The following is a 25691-nucleotide window of genomic DNA, read 5'->3' on the forward strand; positions in this document are numbered from 1 at the left end:
TTGGTTTGGAACATAGATTTTCCTATATTTAGTGTGCTGCTGCTTTCTTGCTGAAGAGTTGCAAAATTTACCTTGACATCATGGATTTTATCTTTCTATCATTTTCTTTCTTGTGAATGTATTTTTAAAGGAAAATAGTCGCTTACAGAATGAAGTTGCTGAAGTGGTTCAAAAACTGAGTGAATCTGAAAATCAAGTTCTGAAACTTCAAAGAGATCTTAATTTTATTTTGAAAGACAAGGTAATTCCACATTGATGAAAAGGGATTTTTTTTTGCTTTTTCTAATCTAAGCCCATTTGACTCATGTGAAAAATCGAGTGAGTTGGAGTCTTGTATGTATAGCCTTGTAGCTATAGTATCTCCTATATAAACATTCACTTTTTTGTTTGTCATCATGAAGAATTTTAATTTTTTTCAGTCTTTTGGCTGAAAAATGCTGCCTTAAAATGGTTTAGGTCTTCTTAAAATGTTTTTTAATAATTTCTTTTAAATAGTTATTCTGAATATGGTTACATATGTATTTATATAAAGCAATCTCTTACTTTTCAGGTAAACATTGGTAAAATGTCTGTAAGGACAATAAAAAGACAAAAATATTTAAAAAGCCCCTCCGGTATAATGATTTGTGTACAAGTTTGACCTGCTTCTCAACAAAACCTCTGCTGTAACTTTGGTACATTAGATCTGATTTTACTCTATGCTGCCCAGAGTTATTTTGTACACTTGGATAGTATTATAAATGAAATAAATTAAAAATAAAATGTAGCTCAAGGTGTTTTTAGAGCTAACTTCAAAGGTTTTCTTTCCATTTTTGGAACAATCTACTTTTAAAAAAAATCTTATTTGCTTCAGGTGGGATTACTGGATCCATACAGTACAGAGCTATTTGATCAAGAAGCACGCTTTGCTGAAATCATTCAGGAGTATGAACTGCAATGTCGGGTAAGTGGTTTATTTTTAACCTTATAAATATGCATTGAGGAAGGCCAGAAATGAGGTGAGCAGGAAGGAAATTGTCCATATTTCACAACTTTGTCCCTCTTCCCTTTACTAACGACTGATTGGAACCGTTTTGCTAATCATTTACTATTGAATTTTAATAAATCTATTGTACAATAATATAAAACTAATGTTCCTGCCTATTGAAATAATCCACCTGAATCATGATAAGATTAAGAGATTAAGATAACCTTTATTGTCATTTTTTTTACTGTGGGCACAACGGCGCACATCAAAAATGAAATTTAGTTTAGATCCTAATAGTTTGTTCTCAGATTTTTAGGCACCAAAAGAACCGTAGGATTCTTGACTTTCAGAAAGGAAAGCTGTGTTTTCTCCCAATGATTTGTGGGTGCTCTTAGATTGCCCACAGAATCTTAAAAGTGGACCGTCTTAATCTAGATATAAAACCACTTAATGCCAAGAAGATTGTTCCATGCAGTCTGCTAGGTAAATTGTTTTTTTTCAGCCTAGGTCTCTTACCATGTGTACTTTTTCAGTCACTGAAAGGATCCACGCTTAGAGTGCTATTAGTACTTGGTACCTGGGAGGTAGTTATCTGTCCCAGAACTTTCTTGGTTGTAGAACCCATTTTATGGAATTCTTACTGATGACTGATTATCATCAGTCACATTTAATACTGTAGCTGCTAGGATGCACCTTTTATTCAGCCCTTGGATACTGCTGATACTTTTTATTATTGTTATTGTATAATATGTTTGTGTTGGATCTCATATTTTCTTTATTAACATCTATTTTAAGTGTATAAACAGCAGTGTAATTTTTTTCAATGAAGAACAATATATACAGTAACTGCAAAAACTCAGTTTTGAAATAGGAACAAAGAAAGCTGTCTTATATCAGGTGATACTGTTTGTTCAGCTAGCCAACCTGAAAAAAATATTTACCCATTGAGCATTCAAATAATTTTCTTGGTATGTAAACTTTATAAAAAGATTTCTTATTAAGGCATCTTTAGTAAGATAGAAAAAGAATAGACTAGGTTATAAATTTTAGTTATATTGGTGCTATGTGCACCAATCCCTATTAATAATGACAACAATAATAATCAGTTTTGGCACTTCTTGGCCAATAGGCCACAATTCCAACCAAAGCTTGGTTTTGCTAAATAATGATGCCACTGTTCAGGCCAAGCTAATATTTAATATGGAGGCTACCTTGAAAATTAACATAATATTAACCTACCTTCTACCCATATACAGTGAGGTACTATATATGCAATATACTGCTGCACTTAGGATACAAAACAGCAAAATAGCTGTATGGAACAGTATAATTTTGCCCACTTTGTTATATGAAAATGAGAGTGGAAAACATAAAAGTAGATTTTATGGAGTAGGAATGGATTATTCAAAACATTTGTATGATATGAGGACATGGGGTCAAGAATAAACGGGTGCCAAATGAATGTAGATTAAATCAGTAACCCATACAAAAGAATCTTTTGAGATGTTGTGATGATAGAGAACGAAGAAAGATCACACCTCAGATGAGTGAGGAAGGAAGAGTTGAGGGGAAGAAGTCTTGAGAAAGCTGTGGTATAGGAATGTAGCAAAGATACAGGAGATTAAGATAAATGTTGCACATGTCAGTATCTTTTGGATACAAGACAATTTAGGCTCTATATATATCACTTGGAGGTTCCTTGGATGAAAGAATGAATAATAAATGATGTCCCAAAGGTGCTTTTTCAAAAGGCAACTGGACTTTGTTTTTCCTTGAAGCAAAATGTTCAGTTGCCTTTTGAAAAATCATCTTTGGGACAACCATGACCTGGATGACTGAGAATCTCCATAGACCAGTGGTGGCGAACCTATGGCACGCGTGACAGAGGTGGCACTCAGAGCCCTCTCTGTTGACACGCGCACCACCACCGCCAGCAGCAGGTCCATCAGGCCGCCGCCGCCGCCTGGAGCAGGAGCCCCACCCAGCACAAAGGAGGCAAAGTGGCCGACTAGCAAGCTCTAGTAGAGGTGGTAGAGCAGAGGTCACCAACCATTGTCAATTGGTGGACTGGAAGAAAAGGGAGGGGGAAGCATTTTACATGCATGCATGTGCGCACGGGGCTATAAGCACGCACACGCTGCAAATGGGGCGGGGCTAGTGCCTGCATGATACTCACAAGCCCTGCCCCGTTCTTATGTGGTGCAGAGCCTTGCACCTGTACACTGCGACGTGGCGATAGCCGTTTTTGCGCCTTGCAGCACAGGCCCATTTTTGCGCCCCCGGTTTTTGCGTGCCAGAGGCAGCACTCAGAGGCACCTCCCTGCTCCCCCTGAGGGCACCACAATGCTGATGCAGCCCTGGCACTTTGCAATAAATAAGTGAGTTTTGGGTTGCGGTTTGGGCACTCGGTCTCTAAAAGATTCGCCATCACTGCCATAGACGATACATGACGTGGTTGAAATCAGAAAATGTGTAAATGCCCTGATACCTAAAGATTTGCAACTCTCCAATTTTAAAAGCTGAAAAGCTCTAATAACATATCAGCTGCTACATAAAAAAACATATTTCATTACAACAGTGATTAAGAACACTGTGCCTAGTTGTTTGATGTATATCTGGAAATATTCTATTACTGTTATTTTCATTCCTCTGCTTTTTGCTGGAAAGAAACCATAATGATCCATTGGTAAGTGGCAGGCTGATGGAGAGTTCTATAAAAAGAACCCTGTGTATTATTTCATGCATTCCATCATCCACTCAATTCCCTTCCCTTTTTTTGTTTCCCCATACATTCAATTTGGTGCTGCCTACCTAATCACAGAGGGTGAAGGTGAGCATTGCATTTCCAAGTGTGCTCATGTTCTGTGTTTGTAATGAATATGCCTTTCATTCTGACAGTGTTATGATAACCTTGAAAACTTTGCCATTTTTTAAAGAGTTGTGTATATCATAAGTACCTTATGATATATATACACAACAATTGAATACTCTTTGTATTAAACGTAATCAGCTTAACATTCAGAAATTCCAGCTATATGTCCCTTGCTATCTAAGGAAATAACCAATTATTTCTAGCAAGTTCAGACTCCTCTGAGAATTAATTCGGTTTGATATTTGAATATGTGTTTTCGGTTCAACAGCTGTACTATAATGCTAGTGCTTGCCAATATGGGGGCAGATTTTAAATAGAAACAAATGTTTATTTTGCTAAAAAAAGAAAAAAAGGAAGCTAAAGATCTTGTGCATGGGATTTTCAGTTTCTTAAGATTTTTTTTTTTGTAAATGAAATTGCTGTCTCTGGTCTTGCATTGATCTAACATCTGTCTGATTATGTGTGCATTATGTAGTTTAGTTTCATTTAAAGGATTGTTAAAAATAAATATGGGAAATAATAGTATCATTTCATAACAATGTTCACACATTATAGGAAGTCCTCGATTTAAAACAGTTCACTTAGTGACTGTTCAAAGTTACAATGGCACTGAAAAAAGTGACTTATGACTTATTTTTCACGTTTATGGCCGTCGTAGCATCCCCATGGTCATGTGATCAAAATTCAGACACTTGGCAGTTGACTCACATTTATGACGGCTGCAATGTCCCGGAGTCACGTGATCACTTTTTGCCACCTTCTGACAAGCAAAGTCAATGGGGAAGCCAGATTCACTTAACAACTGTGTCACTAACTTTACAGCTGAAATGATTCCCTTAACAACTGTGACAAGAAAGATCGTAAAATGGGGCAAAATTCACTTAGTAACTGTTTCACTTAGCAAAATAAATTTGGGGCTCAATTATGGTCGCAAGTCCAGGACTACCTACATTTCTAAACAAATATGATTACACCAAGACAGTTCCACAAGTGGGATAGCATTACATTCCGTGTTAAATAAAAAGGATTCCCTGTGCTCTTCTTGCATGAATGTGCAAATTTTTAGGAGAATTTTGGTATAAAATGGGCTTTTGAATTTAGAAGAAAATTCTTTGGGCTCAGTTCAGTATTTTCATTGCACAAGGAATCTTTGTTCTTCATGTAGGGAAATGGTTTTTTTACACACAGAATAGAATCTTTAGAAGCTAGCAAATGTGCTTTGACCTGTACCTACTGGCAGACTCCTAAGTTTTGTGTGCTTTGGTATCAGGCCCAAAGACCAAGAAACACATGCAGAGTTACTTCTAAGCAGTTTCCTTTATTGTTCCTCACATAGTAAAAAATATTGCTAAACTAAAGCAAACCACTTAAAAAATATACTCTGAGAAACCTCAAGGGAGGCGCTAACTTGACCCTCTTTCTCTCAATCAAACTATCTAAACTTGGCTGTCTCTTGTTCCTTTGGAATGCAGCCCCTCCCGCCTGGGAATTCAGACTACATTCCACCATATCTGGTCAGAATATTAGTTCTCAAAGGGAAGTCCTTATTTATACCAATGGGACTCTTAGATCTTCACCTCTGTGTGTAGGTTAGACTAAGTTAGAATGGCAAGATGTTTCCATGGGTTCCTCCTCCATATTTATATACTTAATCATATACACAATAAATACACATTACTGTAAAAAGCAATCACAACCTTTTTCTAAGTAAAACTAATGTTCATGTACACAGTTACATTAAAAGGACCACTGAAAAGTGACAGACTTTTTTTTTAGGCTGCTTTGAGATGCTTTACATTTTTGTCAGCCCTGTTGAAGCTTGTTCTTATTCCTCAAGAGACTGAGCAAGAGTTGTGTTTGTAGCACCGAAAAACTGACCATCAGCAAAGCTCCCTTTAGACTTTCAACCTCTATCTTGTATCTTCCAGGTCTTCTTCAGGTTTGTTCCCAGATTCATTTTAAAGAATATTTTAAAGCTGGCTCAATAAACCAGGCTTCTCCAAGATTAGATTAAAAGATAAGCGAGGATGCAGATTGCAGAACTGTAACCTAAAACACAGATTCTGACTAAATTGATTGAATGTGTAATAGTTAATAATAAAGACATAGGAGCGGGGCTAACATCTGGAATAATTCATTCATAGTAGAGGAAGGTGCCTTTTTGACAGGACAAAGAAAACATGCCTATTATACATATAATAAACCAAACTAGAATTTTGTTTGGCTATGAAAGATTTAGTTTACAGCAGAGTTCTCCAACCTTTCCAGCTTTGCGAATCGGGGGGGGGGAGGGGATGGTTCTGCGCAACTAGCTGGTGCACCTGTGCAGCTCCATTTGCAAAAGTGGTGGGCATTACCCCGGCCCTGTTCCAAATGGCTGAAGGCCCGATAGTGCGCTGCAGCTCGGGGGTTGGGGAACCAGGGATGGCTGTGGCTCTGAGAGTTTTTAGTTCTGCAGCCCCCAATGCCCTTCTTAAACATGATTGCCAAAAATGAGGGTACTATCAGACTCACTAAAATTGTAATGTGTGTCCTAAAATAAACACCAATTTTATTCTCCCAATCCTGAAAGAAAAAAAAATAAATTACTCTCCTGGTCAGCCTATCTTGTTAAAATTCAACCCATAGAAAAAAGGGGAGAAGAGAACTTTATGTTATGCTGTATCAATGAGTTTACAGCTTGATTCATCCGTTGAAATATTTATCTTTGGTTCAAGCAATATTGCTACGATTTCCCCCATGTTAAAGGGTATTGCAGTGAGTTGAATACATGTTGCTTTCTCTATCTTCTATTTTGTTTTGTTGGATGCAATGAAATGTGTGATATCAACATGTCCTCAAGCTTGAAAGGATTTAGTCATCCTATCTGAAGATTCTGCAACAGTTGATGGTTGAAACCATTGAAAACTTGTCTAAAGTGGTTTTTCTCATCATTAAACCACTTGTATTTAAAAGAACTTAGATCATGGTTGTCCAATCTTTTGGCTTGAAAAGGAATTGTCTTAGGCTGCATATAAAATAGGTAATGTATATAAATAATAAATTTTCTTTATTATTTAATCTTTTTTTATTATCTTGTGGGGCCACATTACTAGCTGTCCAGGGCTACATGCGGCCCATAGGCTATGAGTTGAAAACAACTGACTTAGATGAAATCTGTGGCTATTTGTTCTGTGATTGCTGAATTTCCTCTCTTCTTTGTGGACGTTTTTAAGTACAATTCTGGAGTTACCAATTCTGTGTTATCCTAATTGTATAAGAATGATTTATAAGCAAATATGGACATTCTCTTAAGTCCTGGAGTTGCAGTTTATCCCACCACATATATCTAAGAGTAGCTGCTCTGTGTGCTTCACTGTCATTTTCTGGCCTGCTTATAGGAACTGCATGACAAGAATGATGAGCTGCAGATGGAGGTGGAAAAACTGAGATCCCTGCTGCTGCATGCAAAGAAGGCTAACCTAGCATGCTGCAAAATGAAGACCGCCAACACTGGAGAAAGGCCCTTGCCTGGAAATGAAAAAGCTAACATTAGAGGTGGGTAATGCAAGTCAGGCATGGTTCTTCAGAACAGCTTTCTGCATCCTGCTGAAATCTGGATGTATTGCATGCCTGATCCCAGAGTTGCCCACATAGAGGACATTCTAGAAGATGATTCAACACATCTGGACTTCACCAGGATGGGAAAGACTCTTCATGCAAGGAGATATTCAGGGCCGTTCAACATGGTGAGAAGGGTTTTAAGCCTTTAATGTTTTCTGTTCTATGATACTTTTCCTCCACTTCAAGTTAAGGAAAGCAGTTCAGCACAGACATTACTGTGTTACTGTCTGGGTATTCTGCTGCTACAATTCAATGCTAAAGCTAAAGATGCATTTATTTTATTATTTATTGCATCCAATCTTGATTTGTTCTACCGCTAGAAGATGAAGGCTACAAGTTCCCTTTTCATATTAAAACAGTTTTTAACTACATTTAATCATTGAATATGTTTTTTTTAAGACAACATTGAAAAGGATGATCATTTTCTTGGATACCAGCACCTACCAACCACAGGCCAAAATGGTAAGGGATGATTGTCTAAAATCTCCCAAGCACTATAGCATCCTAGAATTTAAATAACCCTAATCTAATCCAATTCATTCCCTTATGAGTAAGATACCAGTATCAAAAGCATACCAGTATCAAAAGCAGGGGGAGAGCCTTCTCTGTCGGAGCACCCACCCTCTGGAACGAGCTGCCCCCAGAGATCCGGGTGATCCCGGATCTCCCCTCCTTCCGCCGCGCCCTTAAGACCTGGTTATTTCAGCAGGCAGGACTGGCCTAGGGGTATTTTAAAGGGGTTTTAAATTAAATTTTTAGTAGAAGCGGCCAAATTTGAATAGTTATTTTTAATCTTTTTTAAATTTTGTATTGTACTGTACCATTGTTTTAAACTGGCTGTAAGCCGCCCTGAGTCCTCCGGGAGAAGGGCGGGGTATAAATTTAATAAAATCAAAAAATCAAATCAAAATCAAATCAAATCAAATTTATATTTTTTTTCTTGATTCTTCCAACGTGCAGCCCTTATGGTTTTCTCAAACAACATTGTTTAGGGCTGTGGTTATTTTTTTTTCCTCATAGATGTTTTATTTTTGAATATAACCTCCATAATTTAAATCTTATAGTTAGGGGTTAACCAGTATTTGTTTTCTTGTCTCTATGTTTTTCTAATAATAAATTTACTTATAGATGACACTTTCATATCATCTGAACCCTATTCAGTAAATATAGAAACAGAACTTCTGGTGGAAGAGTTAAAAGAACAGAATCAAACTATGAAAACAGAGCTAGAAACTAAGGTGAGTAGGAAAACTCAAAACTTAGAATCTAATCTATAAGTACAGCACTTATAATCAGCAGAACTAATTTTTTTTGCATGAAATATCTCCACAGAGTAGCTTCAATAGAGGCACTGTTGAATTATCCATAGTCTTCTAAGTTTTGTTGGTACAATGGCAATCATCATTTCTCCAATCTGAGTAAAGATTTATATCTTAACTCATTTATGCAGGTTGTTCAGCTTTTTGAAATCACTCTGATAAATGATAGTATTATAGAAGCCAATGCTATAGCTGAATGAGAGGATTTCTGAGTGTAATTTCATAATGGAGAGTAGGTATGGTCTAAACAAATTGATAATTAATTCCTGCAAACCATGCAAACTCTAGAAGAACAAGATACTCTTTTTTTTAAAGATAGCTATTGTTTTGTATATAAATTCCATGCACTGGAAATGTCAAATTTCTTGGGTGAGGAAAGCATTTAAACTTTAAATAAATATTCTGAAATGATTTCTGGTCTTTTTTAAAAAAAAATTACTGTTCTAGGTCAATTACTATGAATGGGAAATAGAACTATTAAAAAATAATTTTGAGAAAGAAAGGAAGGACATTGAGCAAAGTTTCAAGATCAAGATTAGTGAATTGGAAGAACAAAAGAATGCCTTGGAAGAACTGAATGTGAAATGCCAGGAAGTGATTGATGGTTTGAAAAGCCAAGTTCAGAAGCTGGATCCTATCCAAGAAATGAAGAGATTTGAGAAGGAGAGGGCAGAAATAGAGCAGTGCTATGCTAAAGAAATTTCAAACTTAGGCCAGAGGCTGGCCCAGGAAAGGGAAAGATTGGAAGATGACTTGAAGATGAAGCATGAAATGGAGATACATTTTATGAGGTTTGGAAGCATTATATTCTTAGGATTCTAAATATGGATACTTGCCAGTACCAATAGTAATTCTTTATGCATACGTAGGAAAAATTCTGCTATGTTAATACATGAAATTGAATCTTTAAATGGAAAATAAAAGTATACTTTCTTTTGTATACAAGTATAATTTCTGGCGTCTTTGAGGACCCGTTGATGCAGTTTTCTTGGCAATAATAAAGAAGCAGTTTGTTACTGGTTTCTTTTATAATGCTTTTCAGTTTCCCAGCCTAGACTATAGCCCTGACATTCCTTGGTATCCTCCTTGGTTGTATAACCAGACACAACCCTGCTTGGCTTCAAAGCCTAGCCAAGATCAAACAGGTGCTACCATTTGCTGATACAGCTTAGGAAGAGAGCAATAAAAAACCATAGCAACATCTTTCCTTAGTTAATAAGAAAACTGTCTATAGTACAATATAGACCAGTGGTGGCGAACCTATGGCACGGGTGCCAGAGGCGGCACTCGGAGCCCTCTCTGTGGGCACACATGCCATTGCCCCAGCCTTGCCTCCCCCCGCGACCCTCTCCTCACCAGCAGCCCCCCTGAGAGTCGCCCCTGAGCGTGGCCCACGCGGAGCAGCGCAGCCAAGGACATGGCAGCCAGACAGCGTAGACAAGACTCTTCCCTCATGCCCCATCGCGCACAGTTGATGCTGCAGGGCGCGGGCAGAGAGCGTGGCCGCCATGGCGCTGCTGGGCTGCCTGGGTGATGTGTGGCGGGTCCTGGAGGCGGTAAGTGGCCCTGCAGGCAGGCGGGGTGGGGGCGGAGTGGGGGCGGGGCAGGGGATGGAGCGGGGGCGGGGCCAGTTTTTGGGCACTCAGTCTCTAAAAGGTTCGCCATCACTGATATAGACCCTTTTCTTTTCATCGTGTATCAAAAAGATGGGGCTATTTTTGTGAAATGTGATAATCAGAACTAGGAAGTTGTCAGTTGGTATTTCTTTGAGTTATTCTTTATATACAGCCTAATTAGCTTTAGTATTTTCAAAAAAATAACAAAAATCAGTTCACAGAAATTATCTTTTATTTGTTATAAATTGTATGCTGCCTTTTTAGGTGGCTCCCTAGTGACTACCTATAATTAACTCTATAAAGCTCTTAAGAGTTTTTAAAAGCCTGCCAATAGAAGTTAGCCTAGGTTTTATGAAAGCAGAGGCTTTCAACATACAACTTGAAGATTGACTCAGGAGAGATGGGTGGGTAGAGCACACATTGTTTACCTTTACTTTCCTATTCCATGGATATTCATCTTATAGAGGCACCCATTGTCATATAGAAATCTTAGCAAAAGGGGTATAAGTAGTCCTTGACTTACGACCACAATTGAGCCCAAGATTTCTGTTGTTAACTGAGACATTTGTTAAGTGAATTTTGCCCTGTTTTATGACCTTTCTTGCCTCAGTTGTTAAGTGAATCACTGCAGTTGATAAGTTAGTAACCTGATTGTTAAGTGAATCTGGCTTCCCCATTGACTTTGCTTGTCAGAAGGTTGCCAAGGGGGATCCCATGACCCCCAGGGACACTGCAACCATCATAAGTATGAACCAGTTGCCAAGCATTAGAATTTTGATCACATGATCATGGAGATGCTGCAAAGGTCATAACTGTGAAAAATGGTCATAAGTCCCATTTTTTCAGTGCCATTGTAACTTTGAACAGTTACTAAATGAACACTTATAAGTCGAGGACTACCTGTACTTGAGAATACTGCCAACTCCATCAAAATTAGACATGGCTCAGTTAAACCTGTCTTGAGCCAATTCAGTGTTGTAAACTAAAATTATAGAGGTACAGTAGATCCATGAAAGACCATTTAGAGTGATTCGAAATCTCATTTTAATATTGATACACAAAGTATGCTTCAGTTAATTATTTTTTTTCCAGAAAGCACATTGATGAATTGAAAATGGAAAAAGAGAAGATGATGTATGAAATAAAAGAATCAAATGACTTGGTAACTATATAAAGTGACTAGAGTACCACTTGATCTACCTTCTCACAGAGCCTGAATTTGAAACAGTGCAGTACTAGAACACTCAAAAGCCAAGAAGTTATAAATTTCAGTCAAAAGTAGGCGGAGGGGGCAGGGGGACATTTTAGAAAGATGAAATCATTATATGTTTTGCATGATTTATCTTATGGCACCTTTTTTTAAAAAAGGATTCAGTAGCAGGTGGTGAGAAGGATCTGTACCTGAATTTGTGAAGAACTTATGCCAGTTATTGAAATATGGAAACTGGCTGTTTTCACATGGGACTCTTACTAATTATCCAGGAATTTAAACAGAAGCTTTTCCCAGTCGTATTTGGACATTATCAGGATTGAACCAGGGACCTTTTACATGCAATATATATGGGTCTTCCCAAGGGTTGATAGTGCTGGACTTCATGGAAAAAATAACTTGTGTGCATAAAAGGTTGATTGCTGAGTTCCTAGATACATTTCAGCAGTTATTTTTCCTGCATCTTAAGTCAGGCGATAATTATCCAGACACAAACAAATCTAAAAAGAATTGGGCAACTTTAGAAAGTGGTTGGATAATCCGAGTATCAGTACTTCTAATCTTATCCATGTAACCAATGCTACCAAGGTTCAGATTTGTACACTGTATTAATCCATAAGGTATTTGAGTCTGATTTGGCAGTTTATAGTTTATTGAATAATCCATGGTTAAACAATCAGTGGATTCATACACTATATGAATACAGTCAATGTGTTGCCCAGTAAAGCTGTCTGATGAACTCTGTTTGAATTTCTAGCGCTAAAATGATCGCTGTGTACTTTCAAAAGTTTGTTAAAAATAATCATATCTACAATCCCCTAAAGCTTTTGAGAATTAAGAATTATAGATTTTTCTTTAATACTTTGTATATAGGTTTACATTATTTGCCCTACCATCAAAAATTCAGTTAATGTATTTTTTTTTTTAAAAAGCAATCAGGAGAGTTTTCCTCTTTCCTCCCTTCCTTTCTCCAAGAAATCTCTGTAGCAATATGACACATTTGTTTTAAGACAACCCCTATTGATCTAAAACTTGAATATAGGAAATCCCTACCTGATCCCTTGGGTAATTTATAATCTTGTTTTGTGTATGCACAAATGTGATTATGATGAATATCACGACACTGAATGCCTGAAATCTTGTTTCAGAACAAATGCTACAAAGAGGACATCTTACAGCTGAACACTAGGACTGCTCAGCTAAACCATGAATTTGTTGAATTAAGCAGCAAGAATAAAGCCGGTCAGAAAACAATCAAGATACTGAATCAGAGGTTTGTTGAATTGGAGAGACAAAAAGAACAAGAAGCTATGATAATAGCCAAGCAATTTCGGGAGGCCTCTGCTGAGCTGAAAAAGGAGCATTTTCAGCAAGAGTTGACATGGCAAGGCGAAAAGGACATGCTAGATCAAGACCTGAAATCAATGAAGGAAAAGGTAAGGCTGATCTAGGAGAGAGGTCACTGTTGTGAGTAAGATGACACTTCATAAACTTTGTACTACAGTGATGGACAATCTGAGGCCTCAGGGCTGCAGGTAGATATTCAGTCCTCCTTTTGCAGCCGTTTTAGTTCCCCTGGTCATGATTTCTAAAAACTGATTGCCCAGATACTATTTTGTGGTGGAGAGCAGATGAAAACGAGTGTAAGCTCTAAAATAGCCACATTACAGCTGAGAAAAAGCAAATTTCCCAAATTCCCATCTCAAATGTGTGATATGGCCCTGCCTACTTTGCCCCCAAGTGTTAAATGTAGCCTGTGGCGTCAAACAACTGCTCACCTCTGCTGTAACATTTCATGTAGAAAAATCTGTGATAAGGCAAGATAGCATTCAGATAACATATCTATTAGGGAGATCATGAATGTAAGACTATTTTGCCTAACTATTTTGACTTTTAGCCTTGCTTTTTAACCTGATGTAGGATTATGATGATTTAGTTGATTGAGGGACAATATTTGCTGCCAGAGATAAAGTAAATAATAATACAGGCAGTCCTCAACTTACCATCATTCATTTAGCAACTGATTGAAGTTACACAGCAATGAATGAATGAATGATCACAATAGATCCTTGGATTTCTGGCTATCCTTGTAGTCACATGATTATAATATGGATGTTTGGGAAACCTGTTCACAAGAATGACCAGTTGCCAAGTGCCCCACAATCACATTTGCCACATTCCTAGAAAGTCAATGAGAAAATTGGCAGGCAAAATGGGAGATCACTGGGATAAATCTTCCCCACCAACACACACTACCCAGCCCCTCTGCACTCACTGTGCCGGGCATTTATGCAATTCCATGTACCCTTCCTAACCTGTGCAGCACTTCTCGTGCATCTTCATGCACCCTCCTGGACCCACACAGCACCTCTTGTGCAATCCACATACCCTCTCTGACCCATGTCCCCCCCCTTGCATATAGCCTTGCATCCCCGTGCACCATTCTGACGTGTGCAGTGCCTCTCATGGATGCCAGCACACCCTCCTTGACCTATGTGAGGCTTCTAGTACACTCTCACTTGCACACATCAACTCATGCTCTCCTGCACACCCTCCTTGATCTGTGTGGCATCCCTGCACACATCTCCTGATCAGTGCAGACCAGTTTTCACACCTGCCCACCTACTCTCCCCCTACCACATCTCTCACATATTGTCTCTGACCTTCCCCTTGCTCCCTCTTCCCCTTGCTCCCTCCCAGCAGCAGCCAGTTACCTGCCTATGGTCCTTCCAACTTCCTCCTGACTTCCCCACTGTTGTGCGAAGTTGGCAGGAAGTTACCTTGCCTAACAACTGTGGGATTCAAGTTAACAATAGCAATTGGGATTGATAGATTACTGTTGCTAAGCAATGCAGTTGCCCTTTATAATTGCATCACTTACTGACAGAAATTCCCCATTCTCACTGTAAGTCGAGGACTACCTGTACACTACAAGAATACTATAAATAATGTTTAGACCAGGGCTTTTCAACCTTTTCACCCATTGTACCACTTTTAGGATATGGCAATATCCGAGTACGACCAGTCGCCTAGCAAGGTGTCAAAAACTTGATGACCAAAAAAAGAAAAAAGAAAAAGGAAAAAAGTGATAAAGTACAGGTAGTCCTCGACTTACAACAGTTCGCTTAGTGACTGTTCGAAGTTACAACGGCACTGAAAAAAGTGCCCCCCAAGCCACAAGACACCTGCTTGCCCGCCCGGTGGCGCTCTTCCTCCTGTCCGAGGTTTTCATTGTTGTGAGGCATTTCTGTTGATGATTGGCAGCGGGGGTGGGGTGGGGGGGTGTTTGGTTTTTATTCCCCCCGTCTGCTGGGTGGTTGCAGCAGGTTTTGGTCACTTCACATGATCCTGAGACACTGTGACCGTCATAAATATGAATCAGTTGCCAAGCATCTGAATGTAAATCACAAGACCCTGGAGATGCTGCAACATTCCAGCTGATTGGTGCTTCTTCAGGGTTCAGCAGAAGCACCAGGATCAGCGCCGAGCTCCAGCTGGAGCCTGGCGCTGATCCTGGCGCTTCCGCTGAGCCCTGACAGCCCTGCAGCTCCAGCCATCTCTCGCTCAGGCTTGTGCGGTGCTGCCACCGGTTCAGCTCATTCCCCTCCCCCACTACCACTTTTCTAGGATGGTCGCGTACCACCTGCCAGGTGCCAATGTACCACAGGTGGTACTCGTACCACTGGTTGAAAAGCCCTGGTTTAGACAATATGCCTAATTAAAATACAAATCTTAGAATCCAAATTTGGGTGTAGCACTATTCCATGAGTTGAATTGTAATCTAGAAATTGTTTCCAAATAAGATTAAATTATATATCAAATTTAATTTTAGATAAAAAGTTGATTTTAAAAAATTAGCATTTATTTTACCTATGGAGTGGAATTGACTTTTAGAATGATTTTTGGTATGCAAATATTTTGACTTATTGCTATGGTAGGTTTTTCTTCTGTAGTATTGCTAATCTTAGCGTGCCGGTCTGTTTTTCTCTCTCACAATGTAGTTGTTAGAAGCTAACACCAGATTAAACCAAGCTGAGTCTCAGCACGCCCATGAATTGCAACAACTAAAAACCCAGATGGACAATACAGTACCTAAAGATCATCTTGTTGAGCTTGAAACCAGATTGGCAGAAGAACAGAAAACAGTCAGAAAGTTGCAAGGAGATCTAGACTTACAGGCAGAACAAATGAAATGGCAACTGGCTATTTATCAAGTAAGAAGGAGGTTTATTTAAGCCTTCATTTAGGTTCCTACCAAGAATGCAGTTGCTGGTGTGATGAATAGAAATAAGCTGCTTAACTTGTTTTACCATGATTTGTTGAATAAGTCATAGTGGGCCTTTTAACACATCTCTAAGGCTTAAACCAGTGATGGCGAACCTTTTAGAGACTGAGTGCCCAAAAACTGGCCCCACCCCCGCTCTACCCCCTGGCCCTGCTCTGCCCCCCCATCCCCTGCCCGGCTGCCCACAGGACCACTCACCGCCTCCAGGGCCCCCCGCAGATCGCCCAGGCAGCCCAGCAGCGCTATGGTGGCCACACCCTCTGCCCGCGCCCTGCAGCATCAACTGCATGATGTGGTGTGAGGGCAGAGTCTTGTCTACTCTGCCTGGCTGCCATGTCCTTGGCTGCGCTGCTCCATGTGGGCCACGCTCGGGGGCGACTCTCCTTCAGGGGGCTGCTGGAGAGGAGGGGGTCGCGGGGGGAGGCAAGGCTGGGGCAACGGTACGTTGCTAGATTCACACAATACACTAAGCTAAAACTAAACCAGAAGCAATGTGGTTTCTCTCATTCTGAGAGAAGTCTCAGATTGGTACATTCTCCTTTTCCTCTCCTTAGGAGAAATAATCTACAAATCAATCTCAGTAGCTACTTTTTTACTATGATTTTAAACTGTGGTTTAAAATGCTGGGCAATTGCTTAATAGTCAAGAGCACAAAAACCTCTGATGAAAACAGTGTAGGTAACTGAAGCTTGCTTTTACAAGGAAACTCAGAACCATGTGTTGTGGTTAATGTTTCTTATCTAAAATGACTCATAAATATTTAGAGTGCAATACCAGAAGTTTGTGACTACCATCACTATTAAATTTACAAGTATGATGAATAGCTTAGGCTATTTCTTCTGAAATATAAAGAATCTTGTAGCAACTTTGCAATCAACAGTTGTTCTCGGGCCATTCCTTTAGCTTTCATTTATGGTTAAATTGTGTTGGGATTTACAGTAAACGATGCTCAGAATTTATGCTCTTCTTTCTGCAGGAAGAATATGAAAACTCACATAGATTAATGGAGGAGAAGTTGGGGGAGGTAGAAATGAATTTGAAGAATACACAAATGTTGCTTCAGGAGAAGATGTCTCAACTTAAGGAACAAGTGAGCGCAAGAGTGGATTTGTTGCTTTCTATGCATGGAGCAGAAATAGATCGTTAGAAATGGACAAATCGTTGTCTATTGTTTGCAGTTTTAAAACAGTATATAGACAAAAGTTTTCTGGAATGCATTACAATATATACATTAAATTACCCTAAAGTATTTGCCTTCTCTCAAGACCACACTGAATATTGTGCAAGCAGATTTCTAACCATTCACTCTACATACTCACGTGCACAAGTTTCAAATTAAAGAACAGAGAATGAAGAATTTATTTCATTACCTATCCCAAACATTATTACTTCCTTTTAATATATTTCAGCTTTATGTTTGTACTCCCAGTCATTTTCTGAGCAACATTGTTCAGTAGTTGCCATTGCCTTCTTCCTAGCTTAAGAGAGAGTGAGTGGCCCAAACTCACCCACCTGGCTTTGTATCTAAAGCAGTAATAAAACTCCGGCTCTTCTGTTTTCTAGCCCATGTCTTTAAACACTATATCAAACTGTCACTCGTAACTTTGAAATTGGTTACTAATTATTATTGCTCAAAGTTTCATCTGAAGAACCATTATTTTAATAAGCTGTGAAATAAAGTGTTCTTTTTTTCAGGATTTATAGGGGCATAGCATAATTTATTGGGTTACTTTACATGGGAATCTCTTCAGAATGAATCAGTCTGGCAATGAAGTTTAAAAAGCTCTTTTTAATTTAGATAAATGTTAAACACATTGTATTCTGCTGTTTTGTTATTGGTGTATCTGAATAGTAATTAATAGTAATTAATGGAATGTTCATTCCCTTTTCAGTTTGAAAAACATGCCAAGTCTAATCTATTGCTGAAGGACCTGTATGTGAAGAATGCACATCTGATGAAAATACTGCAAGTTACAGAACAGATGCAGAAGAGCACAGAAAATAGGAACTTAATTCTAGAAGAAAAAATTTCATCCCTCAATAAGCTAGTTGGAGAAATCACATTTGCATCTCAATGAATTATTCATTTAAATGAATCAGTTTCCATGAAGCTGTTTTAAGTGGCAACCAGTAGTAAAGACATTAATTGGTCAAGTTTGTTCTACATATTTCAGACTGAATACAAAAAACTATTCATTTCTCATGGACAGCACTCTATGAGATATCCACCACTTCAGAATAGGGAAAATACAAATGCTAGCTAAAGAAATTGGAGAAAAGTAAGCAAATATCTCAAAGGTGCTTTTTCAGGAGGCAACCATGGTCTGGATGACTGAGAATCTCCATAGACAAGCAAATGCATTTTTTGGAATTCTTGAAGATGGAGAAACACAAGGTTTACAGCAATAAACATCCAATTTTTTCCAATGGAAAAGTGTAACCATTTAGTGCCTTATGGATAATTTTCACAGAAACGGGATCTTCTAGTATTATTTGGGGACTGGACATTTCTTGTGATTTCAACTTCTTGTCCCTCTGTCTATACACTGGCTAAAGAGAATGTGAATGTGTGTGTCTACATACACACAGTTTTATGCAAGTGTAAAATATTATTCATTGAATTAATGTGCTATTTTATTTTAGCAGAATTGTAAACAAGAACCCAATGAACCAACCCCCCCCCCCCCCTTATTTTTTTGCTTTAGGTGTCTGGAACATTTTAATTAAACAGAATCTCTATAGTTTGTTCTCATGCTGGTTTTTTATTGTATAAATGGCTTTGCTAAGCAGACATGTTCCTTTTGCTAGGGTGGCAAAAAATATTCATATTCATCCCCTGACTTTAATGGCCACAGCAGATACTGTGTGTTGTGCCACCAATGCACTCTTCATATCTTTAAAAGGAATTTGCAACATTTATGCTATTACCATAAAAATATGATTTCACCTGGATAACCAATGAGGCTCCCCTTTTCAATCTAAATTAAAGTGCTATATTTTCACTAGGAACGTTAGACATGTGACTAACTGTCACTATATGCAAAATATTGAAATAAACTATGAGCTCAAAAGGGGATGACTATGTGTGGCTGGGAGAAAAGGGCTGTAACTAACTCCCATCCCCAGCTTGAGTTGATATAGGACCAAACCTGAATAAATAGATTTCAGGGAAAGCAACATTGCTATTTTTGCCAGCCAAGTCTCAGTAATACAGCTCAAATCCATCTCCTTGTCCACCATCAAATCATAAATGGATGCAGTCTTATTGCATGCAGACCTTGCATTTTCCAATAGCACTTTAGGACCAGTCTAGGGATTCAAAGTTAGAAGATGAAATCACCCTAAATTAGACATCACCTTGTCTGGAATGGCCTAATACTCTGTTGTATTAATACCTTTGAGTTGCAAACTCAAAGGCCACAATACTATGCCTAGTAACTTAAATCATCCACAAGAAGTGCTATGTTTCCTAGGAAAGGCAGAGACAAATAGGGATAATCATGCAGGCTGCCATTTCTCCATTCTCAGTAATAACTTGCAGAGATTGATAAAAGAAGCTACCCCGGTGTGGGAAAGCTGTTTACAGAAGATAATCTGAATGCAGTCCAGGAACCACAAAAAGGCATAGTGAGGTTGTTTATTCCCTTAGCACTTTTTTAAAAAGCACTCTACACATAAATTACTGTTTTTCATGGCTCCTTGACTAAAATGGAAACATTCAGTTCAACCTGGGGATGTAGAATTTGTGCTTTATCTGAAATCACATTTGCAAGTAGAGAAAAACAACCTACCAATTTATATTTTATGTATTCATCAAAGAAGGGAGTTGTCAACCTGTGAATCTACACTTGATTTAGAATTTGCAGGGCGATAATAAAGAACACAAAGGGAGATGCCAAGACAGCAACAAATCTTGAGAAAGGCTTATTAAGAAATTGCCCACAGATGCAGCATCAAGAGGATACAACTTCCAACAACTGAGTGAGCCCTAACAGCAGGGAAGATTTATGTTCCAGAACTTGGGCTTGCAAGGAAGCTTTGAAAAAGAGATAAATCTTACAGCCAGTTCCCCCCCCCCCCCATTTCCCTGTCCTTTAAAATCCCCACTTCAGTTCTGGGATAATTAGCAAGGGGAAATTAATGTATAGCATTTGTACTAATTGGAGAGGAAGAGACTACAAGAGAGTAAGCAAGCACATGGGGGGGGGATATACATCGAAAGGAATGCCTTTGTGCTTTCTGTTTACTTAGCTCCTGGCTGGAGGCAAAAGAAAAACTTTAGGCTGAAACTGATTAGGATCGTGCCAATTTCAGATAACAGTGGAAGCTGGCCCGGAGTGCTAGTAATTAATCAAGGTCACTGAGCTTGTTAACACTAAGGGTCTCAGATGCCTGTGTTGAGCACTTTTTAGGAAAATGCTGTGCTGTAAAGAAGAGCAGTTAAGGAGCAGGTAAGTTGTTCGAGCAATCTCTCCCCTCTGCAATGGAGGAAATTCTATGAAAAGAGGGAAAAGGAAAAAATACAGAAAACAGGCACAAGACAGGAGTATATTATTAGTTGAGATACAAACCTAAATACATTTTGATAAATTAATTTGCCATTTCAGTCTAGCATTTCAGTCTCCATTTGGGATGGAGCTCACTTTGATTACTTTAAAGCAGGGGTGTCAAACTGCTGGCCCATGTGCTGGTTGCATCATGTGGAGGCTGCGCCCACCCCAGCTCCGGCAATGCAAAAAAAAGGATACGTCGCGACACGTCATGTGATGCGGCGAGTTTGACACCTGTGCTTTAAAGGATAATACACTTTGGGAACTGTATATCCAAGTTTGTTCTCCAAGAACTCCACCTATTTTTTGGACTGCTTGGTTGGAATGAGAATTAAAGATACTGTTTTATACAGTACTTTCAAAAGATAAAATATTTTAATTATTTATTTTTTAAAATCTGCAACACTCTTTCAAAGATGCCTTAGTGCGTTTCCTTTTTGGCTTCCTATTGTATTTAATCTGTGCTTGAAATTATTGAAGTCATAAATTTTAAACTTGTTTCATTATATTAACAAATGTGCACTAACAAAAAACATACTTCTTCCTTCATCTAAAGTGAAATAAGCCACTCAGATTGCATAGTTCTGATGTCACTAAAACTACGAAGAAAGAGATTCTCTTGATCAGTTAAAAACTTATTATGAAAATTTTATTATACAACGTTGAGTTTAGGTGAATTCTGCCAAAACTCCATGGGTACTTTTAAGGCTAGCATGATAACTAAAAACATCACAAAGGTGACTGTAGTCATAACACTCACATCTACTATAGAAATCACATAACATCATATAAAAATATTTAAATATTTACAAAGGATTACTACATGATTTCAAATAGCACAAAGCAATATATAGTAATTACTAGTGAAAGAGTTACAGCATTTGGTCAATTAATTTTTTTTTATATAAAAAGGCCAGAGAGGACCAAAACAAAGTAACTCTAATCCAAAAAGATAAAAATAAAAATAACAATTGAGGCAATGAACAAAAACAATCTACTTATTTTTGGAGAAAGGTCTTGTACATATCACATCTTTCCTCTTCACAAAATATTATTTGTGTGCTTGTAATAATAACTTTAAACTTATTTTGTGCTTTTCAAAAAAGATTATCAAAGGAGAAAAAAATGCTATTTGATCCTATTTTGAAATCTGCAAAAATATTTAATTTATGTGTATTTTAGCAGTCTTGTAAACCCAGCTCATGATAGGATGTGCTCCAGAATTCCTTGCCTGATTAATTGTTCACATTTCCAGCGTGGTAAGAAATGCTAAAGAAAAAAAAAAAGAACCCATTTTCAAATCTAAGGAAATACTTACATTTATCTTTTTTATGCACCACCTAAACCCACAAGGCAACATCAAAAATAACATTAAATTATGTAGGTATTGTCTGTATTAATCCCACTGTACTGTAGCTAATCTATATAGTAGTTCTCTCAAATGTACCTCTAGATACTTAGGCTAACATCAGCCTCCAAAGCTTAACCAATGGATTTGTAAAGGAAAATCCTTAAGAATAGCAATGAGATTTTGTGTATTTAATTCTTCTGCATTGAAAAATATGTTTCCCTCAATCATCTTCCAATGAAAAAATATTTAGTTCATAAACAGAATTATAATAATTTTTAATTTAATATCCATTCATTCAAAATGAATCTTGCTGGATTTAATTTCCTTCTAAGTGTATATGGAATTACAATTTAAATGCTCAAGATGTATTAGAATGATCTGGCACAGAGGTAAGAAAGGTTTCATAGATGCGCTGTGGCCCAGACTGATCAAATTCTCTCTTCTGCATACATGTTTTTCTTATCTATGGGAAATCGAAAGAATAATTTCTGATGCTGCTTGGAATATTCATTTACTAATAGGGCAATAGTAAACTCTACCACTCTTGATAAGACAATATAGTAAATCTCTGATTATTCAAGGACAGTCTTTTAAATCTATAAATCATTTTTCTGCCCATCAATGAATCCTTTGAAGCCATGGCAGCAGAAGATTAAAGCCAACGTGCCACCTTCCCCACTGTTTGTAGGAGGCCTAGGAAATTGCCTCACTTAAACACTATGAGATTCAGTAACAATGGCAACTTGAACTATAGGCATTGTCATTGCTAAGTGATGCAGCTATACAACTGCATTGCTTAGTGATGAAAATTTTGAGCCCAATTGTGGTCATATGTTGAGGACTGCCTATACTGCCTCTTCTTCTAATCTACTGTGTCATGGGAGATCTTCCTCATTCATTTATCTGCAATTAATAATGAAGAAGTTCAGAAATTTGAAAACTATGGCACCTGAACGGAGTCCTTGCTCCAAAACTCCAGTTAAAAGACTCAGATTACAGGTGAAGCATAGGATCCTCATGTTATATGAATTGATTATTCAGGGCTAGATAGTTTTTTGTGTGCCAGAGTCACTCTTGATTGGTGACTACTCCACACAGCTTTCCTGACAACATTTTCAGAAGTGGCTAGCTTTAACCAATGGCCTAATAAAGAACAGCTTCTTGTGTTCCAAACTTCTAAAAACAAAAATTAACTGTTTCCATCTTGGTCATTAGTTAACTGCACCATGTCTACTTATAAATACCTGGCTATTCTTCTTCAGCAGAATTGTTGTGCCATCATCAATTTCAAATTCTCCATAATCTTTCAAACATCGAACCTGAAGGAAAAATAATATAAAAAAATAATGTACATACAACATCATTGGTAAAAATTAAGCATAAGCCTGCATTAAGAAGTTCTTCTGTTACATAAATTATGCTCTCTTCTGAGCAGCCTAATGAACTAAATTTAGATTGCAGTGATTATATTAAATAATTTTGTATATTTTGAAGTCTGATAATGAACCAAAGTTTTTTTCTTATAAAAAGTATATAATCCTCAGTTTTACTTACTTCGATGTACAAGTTTTTGGGAGGTTTAATGTCTTGTGTAAGATCAAGGCCATCTCCTCCTCCTAATGATCTCATATAGGTAGCCAACGACTTTTTATATTGGTTAAACCAAAGCACCTAGATATAAAATATTTAATTATTCATGAAGTTAAGTATCACTTATATACTGTCAAATTAGATATCCTTCCAAACTATTAAAAGACAATACAAAATAACAGAGTGAAGTCTGAAATCTCAGAAATTCTTCTTAACAACACAGTGATTTCTAGTTTCTATAGGTCATGTATTGAAAAAAATACATAACTGACACTGAACTTCATCTGAGAGTAAATTTCTAAACAATCGTGTATTCTTAGTATGCCTGAGAATTAAAGGTGATTCCATCTGCCTAATATTTATATCCAAATATTCTGGGACATAAATGTTACAATAGGTTTACACATTACACAAAGTTATGGTTTGTTGAACTCTATTCTACTGAATAAACCATAATTAGCTATAGTTACACATAAGACTAAGCCATAAATTTTGATTTATAAAACCACAATTATTGGCTTTATACTATATGCTAAGCCAAAATCAAGTAATCATATCAGGGTTAATGTGTTATGCAAATCCAGCTTTGGTGTCCAATATCAGTTATTCCTAAGGTTTCCGCCTTTAGTGAACCATTTTCTCACTGCACTAACATAACTGCTAAAGAGATTTTGTGAAAATTCTATAGTATGTTTAAAGATGTATGGTGATTTTGAATTAATATTTGTAGTTAATATACTCTTTTTTATATTCCTATACTTCCAGATTGTTCCCAATCTTCTGAAGCTACACAAATACATGCATAAACACATTTAGCTTACTTCATCCGCTGACATGTGAAATCGGACAGCATTTGGCAAGACACTACCATATTCCCACCTAAGAGCCCGGAGGCGAAGTAAGCGGTCATACCTAATATAATAACAGTGGAAACATATTTAATTCATTACTGTACACTGTTTCTAATAAGGCTATGCATTACTTTGAATTTGAAAGAAAAAGAGGTGATTTGAATTGGATAGAGTGGCAAATGCAACTTATATCTGCAGTTCATTAAATCAAATTATTTTCCCATGGGATTGAAAGCAGCTGCAAAGAGTAATTAATAGTGAATGAGTCCCTTACAATTTTGTGTGCACAATCACTTCAATCATCAAATAACAATAGGCTGATAAATTATAGCTAAAATACATCAATCCTATATATTTTCTCTAATTAAAGCTATTTACAGAGTATTTACTTATGACCACAATGGAGCTCAAAATTTCTGTTCCTAAGTGAGGCATTTGTTAAGTGAGCTTTACGATCTTTCTTGTCACATTTGTTAAGTGAATCATTGCAGTTGTTAAGTTAGTAGCATGGTTATAGTTCCCCATTGACTTTGCTTGTCAGAAGGGCACAAAAGATGATCACATGACCCATCAACCGTCATAAATATGAGTCAGTTGCTAAGCTTCTGAATTTTAAACATATAACCATGGGGGTGCTGCAAATGTCAAAGTGTAAGTGTGAAAAAGGTCCTAAGTCACTTTTTTCAGTGTCTTTGTAACTTTGTAGTCACTAAATGAACTGTTGTAAATCAAGGACTACCTGTACTGACAGATATAGTTAAGAATCTGAAGTCTTGTACAATTCCATTAAAAATATCAGTCTCAAAAGTGAAACAATCTGATCTTGGAAGAATTGGGAATTATTTCACAGAGGATCACTAGATACTTACAAGTATGCAACAATACATCTTCGGTTTCTCAGCAGAGAGCAATGGCGAAATTTGATTGTTGTAATCAACTCACTGTGACCTGACTTGGCTTCATTTCTGGTAATAGTAGAATCATATTAGTTAAATATATTTTGAACTCAAAATGAACATACAATTGGCTCATGCTATTAGTTTATACTTATTTTGTAAACTTCGGATACCACAGAAGTTTCATCTCAATTTCACTATGAATTGTAAAGAATTGCAAGGGAACTGAATAAGAATAGAAGGCAGTATTTTCAGTATTAAGCAAAAATCAATCAAAAATCAACAAATCAGTTTAACTTCAACCTGACAGAAGGGAAGTTCAAAAGTAATATTAGAAAGTATTCCCTTATGGTGGAATTTACAACAAGTTTTTAAAAGAAGAATTTTTTTTTTTGCCTCAGTTGTTTCTCCTAGGTATTACACATAATCTGGATGTAAAAGAAACGAACTTGATGTTGTATTGTTTAACTGCTGCCCGTTTGCTGATAGCTCAAAATTGGAAGAGTCAAGTTTTACCTACAATAGAGGACTGGAGAGTGAAGGTTTCGCATCTTGCTGAAATGGCAAAGATCTCGGCTTAT

General features: G+C 37.5%; 2 protein-coding genes across 2 annotated transcripts in view; one reads left to right on the forward strand and one right to left on the reverse strand.

Annotated features, from left to right (window-relative positions):
* The window catches only part of NINL (ninein like), a 41601-nt gene extending 23479 nt beyond the window's left edge, over nt 1-18122 (forward strand). Inside the window, exons 12-22 of the mRNA XM_015812031.1 lie at nt 131-241; nt 854-943; nt 7220-7376; nt 7842-7904; nt 8571-8680; nt 9209-9552; nt 11470-11539; nt 12736-13023; nt 15589-15801; nt 16849-16962; nt 17765-18122. Coding sequence (XP_015667517.1) covers nt 131-241; nt 854-943; nt 7220-7376; nt 7842-7904; nt 8571-8680; nt 9209-9552; nt 11470-11539; nt 12736-13023; nt 15589-15801; nt 16849-16962; nt 17765-17950 — 1746 coding nt within the window. The 3' untranslated portion in view covers nt 17951-18122. The remainder of the gene's footprint in view (nt 1-130; nt 242-853; nt 944-7219; nt 7377-7841; nt 7905-8570; nt 8681-9208; nt 9553-11469; nt 11540-12735; nt 13024-15588; nt 15802-16848; nt 16963-17764) is intronic.
* Nucleotides 18123-21060: 2938 nt separating this feature from the next.
* The window catches only part of GINS1 (GINS complex subunit 1), a 7192-nt gene continuing 2561 nt past the window's right edge, over nt 21061-25691 (reverse strand). Inside the window, exons 3-7 of the mRNA XM_015812165.1 lie at nt 25084-25179; nt 24185-24275; nt 23328-23444; nt 23018-23092; nt 21061-21691 (exon numbers count right to left, since the gene is read on the reverse strand). Of these exons, the coding sequence (XP_015667651.1) occupies nt 21623-21691; nt 23018-23092; nt 23328-23444; nt 24185-24275; nt 25084-25179 (448 nt within the window). The 3' untranslated portion in view covers nt 21061-21622. The remainder of the gene's footprint in view (nt 21692-23017; nt 23093-23327; nt 23445-24184; nt 24276-25083; nt 25180-25691) is intronic.

This window comes from Protobothrops mucrosquamatus, unplaced genomic scaffold, assembly GCF_001527695.2.
Source record: "Protobothrops mucrosquamatus isolate PMUCROS unplaced genomic scaffold, P.Mucros_1.0 scaffold_57, whole genome shotgun sequence".
Taxonomy (NCBI): domain Eukaryota; kingdom Metazoa; phylum Chordata; class Lepidosauria; order Squamata; family Viperidae; genus Protobothrops; species Protobothrops mucrosquamatus.